Genomic DNA, 9,560 nt, shown 5'->3' with positions numbered 1-9,560 from the left:
GGTCAAATGCGGAGAACAAATTTCGCACACACACCTGTGTGTGTGACAACTGATGGGACTTTAAACGGGTGTCCCACACCTTTAAGCTGTTTGTAGAAACTTGTTCATCTCGAAAGTCAGTTTTGTGGCTCAACACCAAACATCAGGTGCTAAATTTAAAACGAGAGGAAAATCCTTTGGAAAATTCAGAAAGACCCGCATAAAGTAAAGATGTTTTCTTGTTCAGTTGGGAAAAGGATCTTCTGTTACATTTTAATAATAAAAGATTTAACTTCACCTTTTGATGCCACAAATAATTTATCATAATAAATAACATTACATAAATACATCAGCGAATAAATAAATAAATAGATGGATAAATAAATAAATAGATAAGAAACATTTCTTCAAACTTAGGAATACATTCATACACCTGGCCAACATGGCCTACAGACCGCCATCTTTAGCTAGACCTGGTCTAAAAGCGAAGGCTTCAGCTTAGCAGACCGATTCGCAGCTCGTTCAGAAGTTGTGATGGTAGTGAAGGGTCGAAGAAGTTGTCTGGTGGTGTAGATGAAGCTTCGGGGTGTTTTACTTCCTGTGGTCTCCAGAGGAGATGTAGCCCATGGCTCTGTTGATGGTGATGGTGCGGACATGGAAGCCCCTCATCATCTTGCACATCTTCTGTCGGTTTGTGAAGGAGTCGCCTTGCCACAAACCGGAAGCTTCCACCTGAAACGCACAGCCAGTGACAGAATGAGTCGTCGGTTTCACGCCGAAACTTCCTTCAAAACAAATCAGTTTTAATGTCAGTGACCACAAGAAGAGATGCAAAAGGGGAACCAAAACAAGAAGAGGAGCAGAGAAAAATACCTCAGAGGAATCCGTCCCTCTGTTCGCTGTAGAGGAGCAGCTCTGTGCAAACCGAGAAACATCCACATGTTATTTCCCAGGAGATTCTCCAAAACACGACTTGTTTCCTTCTTACTACATCTTCTCAGAAATCCAAAAACCCTTATTCCTCTCACCGTCCTCAGCGTCTGGATGACTCTCAGGATTGAGTTCAAAGGTGGAGCCTCTTTCTCAGGCATGTGGAGCGGAGACTGGAGGTAGGAGTGGATAGCAGCGCCGTAGTAGGCCAAGTCCTTCATTATGTTCCTCCGACAGTCACTCTGAGCAACAGGAGGAAGAAAACTGAGATGAAAGTTTCTCTTATTGTGTAAAAAGAGAGAAAAAGACCAGAAGGTGAACACCAGCTTACCTCACTGAAGGAGAGATCACTGGGCATCATGCAGCTGGAGTTCTGTTGGGAAAATTCAATCATGAGATATTTGATGCGTGATCTGGCTTTAGAAACTTTAGAATTCACTAAAAGTGTTTTTTTTGAAAAGTGAAAACAGCTGAAATTGTTGGTCTAAATACTGGTTTGCTTTATGTTGTGTTGTAGGAAAACTATTTTAAGGTGTGGATCCTCGTTTGATCAACATATTTGCAGTGGTGTCTACATGAATGCCTTGGAAGTCATACTCAGGGGGAAAATACAAAGGTGCACCAATTCCAGGAAGTAGCAGTGTCCTACATAACAGCCGAGTTTGGCAGGTTTTGGACTCGTATTTCCTGATATTTGGACACCTCACCTCGGATTGGATAACAGCAACATGACTCTACCTCTGACTTGCAAAGTGGATGCTTGATATCCACAAATAACACAAGCCTGGAGGAGCATCTGCCGAGCGGCGATGTTGCTAATGCTAACAGTTAGCTTCCACTAGCCGAGACGTTCTGTGCTGTTTCCTGGACACTAAAACAAACAACAGCCTTCCCCGTCGTGAGTCCAGATGAGTGAGTCCATGAACACTAGTGACAGTGTGACGCAGATCTGTCAGGCTTGTCTAATCCTAGAGTTTCACCGTCTGTTTTCTATCAGACGCTAATGCAGGAGAAAGGTGTAGGAGACTGATCATCAGAAATAATGAACAAAAAATTGTTTTTCTGTTTTCAGTGTGACATTTTAAATGTTGACGAAAATGTTAAGACGTACAACATTTGTTAGATTGTTTAAAACCATAAAAAGGAAATGAACGAATGATACCCGAGTCATGGTGGGCGTGCAGGACTGGACTGTCTTCACACTTGGAACAGTGACTTCGTTGGAGGTGATCAAACTGTGACACAACTCCTCCTGCTACAAAATACAGATGGTGTGAATAAAATAAAAGAAAATAAAATAAAATAAAAGAAACAATGATTACTAACAGTTTTGAGAAGATCCGTGATGCTTGTCAGTAGGGTCTTGAAGAGCGATGTGCAGAAAACATCCTCGTTTGTGCTCGGACTGGGCAGCGGCAGCCCCGTGGATGTGCGCCAGTTCAGGGTGAGCATCAGGACGCAGCTGGCAAAGTCTGCAGACCAGAAAACCGCAAGCATCCTTTTGGCAAGCCACTTTAACATTTAATCAACAACCAAACCTTTTTCGTAATTTTGTGACTCCTACTTTACATAGCAACAATGTAATTTATCCTAGTTAGTTCTTACTAAATTTTATTTATGGATATCCAAAATAACTGCACCAAGCGGTTATCTCAAAACCCATAAAAAGAACTGAAAGAACGGCAAGCAGTTTTAATACATTTTAGGTAGACTGGACACGTATTTCTGATATCTATAAATACATTGCTCCTAGTCATTTTTAATAATCCAAATATTCACTTTAGATATTGTAATTCTTAGGACAAACATTTCAGATTCATGTGTATTTATTTATTCATTCATTTTTATCTTGAATGAACAAGAGCCGAAATGTTATTCTTGTGAGGAGAAATTCTTAATTTAGAGTCATGATGTCCTTGTTCTAAATCAACGACTATTCCAGGCGTTCTAAAACATCATGAAAAGAATAAATGAAATAAATGACATGGATGAGCGGATTATTTGCTTGGATGTTCGCAGAAATTTTACAGATTCCTGGAAAATCGTTTTCAATTAACCTCAAATAAGAGTTTTTACTGGAAACTAAATTAAAGCTATGTAAAATGAGAATTTCTCCTAGTAAGAATTCAGCTCCTGTTATCAACAAGGTCCATTCGAGATAGGAAGAATGTGCGGAAACAACGTTTCTGACATCTGAAACACACATCTAGTCTGCCTATTAAATGTTAAAACGGCTTGCCTAATTGGTACGCTGCATCTTGAACAAACAGAATTGTGGCCAATAAAACCGAGCAGCATGACGTTGATCCCAATGCGCCTGCAGACGCTCACATCCTGATATTAAATATTTAATTTTAACAACTGTCAAAAGAAACCAGTTTGATGTTGTGAAAATACAACAAGATGAATAATTACATATGAATAACTGATAATAACTGTGTCCAGCACTCTTAAAATACAACAAAAAACAAAGAATCAAATGAATGAATCTTTACAAACATGCCTGACAGAGACTTACAGAGATGAAAGTGCATCATGTTTCTGAGCTGATGGAGATCCCTGATGTAGTCTGGTGGAGCAGCAACAACCTACTGCTGCTTCCATCTCAGGAGTGATTTTAAGAGATGAGTTTGGGGATTTCCTTTGTTGTTATTTCCTCCTGTGGGCACTTGTAGCTGAGATTGTCTATTTTTAGGAACAGAAAATCCTCCAGATCCGATCCCAGATAAATATTTAGTTCACGTTTATTTAATTTTATTTGCTTATTTGATTTATTTCCCCTAAGCTGTAAAATCTAACGTTTTTGTCTTTATTCAGAAGCTTTTAACATCTAACATTTGTCCAAGACAACATGAAATGATTGTTGCACGTTTTAAGGAAGCAGATGAATAGTGCAGGAAAAAAGCACACAGTTACATCCACGCACACCTGGCGCCAACTTGGACTGGGTGTGTATGAAAGCTGCAACAAGTGTCACATTTGTCCTTCATGACCCCGGCTGCTAATCGTACGCTGCACGCACGAGGCTGGATGAAAAGCGAAAGCAGTAAAACAAAAGCGTGCCATGCAGGAAGAGATCTGCACAGAGTTGTGTCAAGCTCAGAGTGGGCGGGGAGGGAATTTCTTGTTTGTTTTATGATGGTTGTGAGATGAGTTAATGATGCGGTTAAGGTGAAGTCTAAAGGGAGAATTAGGTGTTACAATAAACGACCAACAGGGAAACCGTGGTGGAATATAGATATCAGGTTTCATTGATAGAATAAATATTGATAATTTTAGAAGCTTAACAAAATAGACAGTGCCGTCAGTCGTCATCTTTTACTGGAACCGCGCTGCTCTGGGTGGCTGCATGTAGGAGTAGCTCTGTTTACTATATGTAAGTTTTGCCTTTTCTTGGGCATTTTTTTCTTCTAGTTTCTCAAGAAAAACTGTTTTTTTTTTGGACACTTTACTTTTCTGTTTCTGGTGCTGTGAAGCTTGGAGGATTTTTACTGCTATTTTTTTAGCTTTTTTCACTTTTTGAGCATTTGTTATGATGCGTAACCATGGCAACAAGCTGGTTTACAATCGGGAGCAGCTGATTAACATGGGAAAGGCTGAAATAATACCTCAACTGAAGCCACAAATCCCAATGGAGCTAAAACGCAAGAAGCGTGGGTGCAGAGCGGGAGCAAAACGGAGACAGAGAAAGAGGAAATTCAAACCATCTCTTCCATTGATCATAATGGGCAATGTGTGATCACTGGCCAACAAGATGGAGGAACTCCAAGCCCTTTCAAGGACTCAGCCAGAGTTTCAGCAGTTTTGGAACCGCTGGAGGAGATAATGCAAAGAAGGATTCTCCAGAGAATCAAGAAAATGATGGACAACCCTGAGCATTCTCTTCACAAGACTGTCCGACAACGGAAGAGTGTCTTCAGTCAGAGGCTTCTTCAGTTTGGCTGCAACACTGACCGCTACTGGAGATCCTTCCTGCCAACAGCCATTGTAATATACAACAACTCTTTGGTGACTTGATTGTTATTATTATTCTGAGCATCAATTTCCCTCTGGGATTAATAAAGTCTTTTTGAATTGAATTGAATGGAATCACACACTGGTGAAATTACATCTTTGCATTTCACCCATCCCTGTCCGTGGGGAGCGGTGAGCTGCAGCAGTGGCTGCACCATCGACGGGCTGCACTCGGGAGCTATTTGGTGGTTCAACCCCCCCCCCCCCCCCCCCCCATCTAACCGCTCAAAGCTGAGTGTCAAGCAGGGAGGCATTGGGTCCCGTTTTTAAAGTTTTGGCACGACTCGACCGGATTTGATGCACAATTGTAAATTTTTGAATGGAAATAATCAAACAATATTTTCCTCCTAATAGAAGCTTCTGGACCAGTTACACCAGAAAAACACGCTTTTAAATGTATTACTGGGGTATTTCATAACTGGTCACATACATAAATATAAAAGAAACGTAACAACAAACTTGTTTGGCTTGGTTAGTTTGAATCTTTAGTCCTCTAATGCGACCTTCTCTACCTTATTAGCGGCATTCCTACTTTCAAACTTGCAGTAGTGACTCCTGCCCTCAGGTGGAGGATATGAGTACTGCAGGTGGAAAATGCCAACTTCTATAGCTGCCACAACATGTGCATTTATTTGTAATGAGTAACGGTTCACCTCCGTGATCGTCTGAGACCAGCCACCCGGAAAGCTGCAGCAACAGCCAGTTAGCATAACCAAAGAATTTCTGTCAGAAACGTCTCAGGGAAGCTCATCTGCATGCCCGGCTTCCTCATTGGGGTCTGGACCTGACTGCAGTTTGTTGGCGTAACCAATTTGAGTGGTCAAATGCTCACATCTGATGGCATCTGGCACATTGGAGAGGCGTACTGTTCATGGATAAATCCCAGTTTTCATGTTCAGTGTAGATGGCAGACAGCGTGAGCGTTGTTGATGGAATGGCCCATGGTGGCGGTGGGGTTATGGTATGGGCAGGTGTATGCTATTTACAACGCAGGTGCCTTTTGTTGATGGCATTTTGACAGTACAGAGATACCGTACTGAGATCCTGAGACCCGATGTGCCATTCATCGTCGTCACCATCACATGTTGCGGCATGATGATGCACAGCCCCATATCGCAAGGATCTGTACACAACTCCTGGAAGCTGAAAACATTCCAGCTGCATGGCCAGCATAGTCACCGGACATGTCACCCACGTTTGGGATACTCCGGATCGGCGTATACGACAGCGTTTTCCAGTTCCTGCCAAGATTCGACAGCTTCACAAGAGGAATGGACCAAAAAGCCGCAATCAACAAGCTGATCAACTCTATGGATGGAGACGCGTTGGAGATGAGGCAAATGGTGGCCACACCAGATACTGACTGGCTTTCTGACGAGTTCTACTATAATTGAAATAAAAGCAAAGCCAAGGAAAAACCAACAACCAATCTGAGGTGTCTCGATTGTTGCTTTGTGTCCTGAAAGATGAAATGTTCAGAAACCACGGTCATGTTTTCAGTTTAACAAGAGATTAATTTGTCAACGCAACAAACTTCAAACTAAGACGGCTTTCGTGACACCTCTCAGTTCCCCGTTTTCAGAAGTTTCTGCCTGTTTGTTGTCTTGCACTTTCTTAAAGGAAGTGCATTCTCTAAAACTGTGTGTGGCCACAGGAGTTTCCTGCCCTTTGTCCGTCTTCACCACAACACACTCTAACACTCAAGCACAACATTACTCTCATAGAACAGCACGCTTTCAGGCGCTTAACCCACAAAGAGAATGGGTGGGACATTTTTAACCTTCTGTAAGTTTCTGCACAGCCACTCTCAAGTTCACAAACTAGTAATTTATGAGAAAAAAATAATACTGATTATGACTTTAAAGGGGGTGTCCAAGCTGCTTTCAAGTCCCTTAAAAGAAAACAACCCAGCCTCATGAAGTGTAAGAGATAAATGTGACAAACTCAGATCTATGCAATGTTTCATTAATGATGTATCAAGGCACATAAGAGGACTCAAATGCAGAGCTCACACTGTTTGATGAACTGAAAAGGATTCCTGGCCTGTACAGCACAACTGAACAAGTCCAAAACTGACTAAATACACTCTCACAAAGCGTTGCCGAGAGCAGGTTCACTTTACTCAACAGATGAAGACAGACTGGCGAAGGAATCCGTTTGCAATTAGCATAAAGGGAGAAGCCAGGACACAGGTGGAAGACATAAGGCTGATAAGTGAGGAGCCTCAGGTCGTGAAGCTGCCTGCAATGAGACAGGAAATGAATTCACAAAATGAAACAGGAAGTACCAGAAATACAATAAAACCAGAAACATGACTGCAAAGCACTCAACCTACGGAACCACCCATGACATGTTGCATCGATAGTTTAATAGTGGCTGCATGGTGGCGCAGTGGTTAGCACTGTTGCCTCGCAGCACGAAGGTCGCAGGTTTGAAACTCGGGTGCGGCCTTTCTGCGTGGAGTTGCGTGTTCTCCCCATGCACGCGTGGGTTTCCTCCAGGTACTCCGGTTTCCCCCACAGATCACAACATGCCCTATAGGTTATAAATTGTAAGTCGCTTTGGATAAAAGCGTCTGCCAAATAAATAAAAACATAAAAACATAAACATAGTTTCAGGTAAATGAGGTACTTGACGAGTTACTCAGGTTAGATCCTCCTAAATCAGCCGGAGTGGATACTCTTGACCCTTTCTTTCTGAAAATAGCAGCACGTGTTATTGCTGCACCTATTACCCATCTTTCTAATCCGTCCATGTGGCAGCGACTTTGGGAGACAGTCAAGAGGTGGTGCTCACTCCTCACCCCTGCCACGTGGACCTCAAGGGATAAACCATCCATCCTGCTCAGTGGTCGACTTTCTTTTCGGGGTCAGCCATGAAGACAGTGGGAGGGTTAAACCCATCTCTGTCCTGCCATACCTCTCCAAAGTCATTGGAGTTAGTCCACAAACAGCTGGAATCCAGCAGTAGTATTACCCCCATGCAGTCCGGGATGAGTCTCTGCTACACCTAAAGTGCTAAATGACATCATATGTGCCATTGACAATAAGGAATACTGTGTGGATGTGTTAGATGACTTGACTAAAGCCTTTGACTCTGTGGAATATAACATCTTACTTAGCAGACTCAAACATACAGGACTTTCTCAGGCATCTGTGGCGTGTTTCAGAAGATCTATCTTAGACCGTACGTGAGAACAGAGGGTTACCAATCTGCTTCTCTACCTCTATCTATGGGTGTTCCTCAAGGGTCGATACTGGGCCCAACCTTATTCAAAATCTATATTAATAACGTTGTTCACGCTGTTGACAGTTCTCATATACGTTAATATGCAAATGACACCATTTTATATGCATGCAGTTCTTCCTTGAACACTGCTTTGTCCTCCTTACAGCACAACTTTGTCTTCAACATGCCTTCTCCAACCTTCATCTTCATTTAAACACAAGTCAAACAAAGTTCATGACCTTCAACCGTAACTTACCGCAATCAACTTTCCACCCTAGGACTGTTTCCCTGGATGGTACAGAACGACTACTTGTCAGTTCATATAAGTATCTGGGTATCTAACTAGGCAGCACACTTTCATTTGACATTCACAATAATTCATTACTTTATAGTCAAGTCAAGAATTGGGGTTCTACAGCAACAGGTCATCATTTACTCATTCTGTAAGCCGCTACTTTTTTCCCACGCTTTGAACCATGCGGCTTTACTGAAGATTTTCCTTCACCTGCAGGGGGCGCTTTAGCAGAAAGTGAAACAGGTGGAAGTCAAAAGTGGAAATCGAAGAAAGTGCTCATTTTAATTTAACACATGCAAGCAGCCGGCACGACGGAGAATCTTTTTCAAACCCATACCCCCTCATCATGGTAACTACACGTATGAGTTCATATGATGCTGCATTTAAGTTGAAGGCCATCGATCTGGCAGTAAAGGAGGGAAACAGTGCTGCCACACGTGAGGTTGGCATGAATGAATCCATGGTTCGGCGCTGGAGACGGCAGCAGGAAGAACTCATTCAAGCCAGCTTCACCCGGGGATGATGACAGCAACACGGACAGCGACACTGACATCGCCACAGAAAAGGTATGTGACGAAGCTCTTCTGAGGCTGTTCAACTCCGACACTGAAGAAGAGGACTTTAATGGCTTTAGTGCGCAAGAGGAAGATGAGAGCGAATGACTTTTTCTGGTAGGCAAGTGTGTTTTATTTACTAACCAGGCATGTTTTGTGTGCAGTTTTTATTTTCTAATCATCCAGGGCTTATTAATGCTGTGTCAGCGCTGTTCTTTTCGTCTAAACATGCAACTTACCGGTAATAACGTGTCAGTTCTGTTTTTATTTTATAACCATCCAGAAATATGAATGCTATCAGTGCTGTTTTCTTTTCTAAACTTGCAGGCACGTTCACCTGGGTTTAAAATTCGTTTTGTTGAATTAAAAAAACAACGAAAAACCTCTGTGTAGCGTCTTTCTGTCTAATTATCTTATGTTATGGCCGTACATGCGCTGTGCGCCGGAGACCCGCATGTGGCTGCTGCGCCTCGGCTTGTATCTGAGTGCGGTGTGTGTGTAGAAAACCTGTTTTTTGTTGGTGCGGCTTATATTGAGGTGTGCTCTATAGTCCGGAAATT

At 42.5% G+C, this 9,560-nt stretch overlaps 1 protein-coding gene across 1 annotated transcript; it reads right to left on the bottom strand.

Annotated features, from left to right (window-relative positions):
- Positions 1 to 432: 432 nt before the first annotated feature.
- Positions 433 to 2,523, bottom strand: il12a (interleukin 12a). The gene is made up of 5 exons (XM_070543265.1): positions 2,236 to 2,523; positions 2,021 to 2,161; positions 1,241 to 1,282; positions 905 to 1,190; positions 433 to 764 (listed from the first exon to the last, which is right to left on the bottom strand). Exons 1-5 carry the CDS (start codon positions 2,428 to 2,430, stop codon positions 571 to 573), a joined length of 858 nt encoding a protein of 285 aa, XP_070399366.1. The 5' UTR covers positions 2,431 to 2,523; the 3' UTR covers positions 433 to 570.
- Positions 2,524 to 9,560: the final 7,037 nt, after the last annotated feature.

This window comes from Nothobranchius furzeri, chromosome 13 (genome assembly GCF_043380555.1).
Source record: "Nothobranchius furzeri strain GRZ-AD chromosome 13, NfurGRZ-RIMD1, whole genome shotgun sequence".
Taxonomy (NCBI): domain Eukaryota; kingdom Metazoa; phylum Chordata; class Actinopteri; order Cyprinodontiformes; family Nothobranchiidae; genus Nothobranchius; species Nothobranchius furzeri.
Note: the sequence above shows the minus strand (reverse complement) of the source record. Positions and strands in the feature narration are given on the sequence as shown.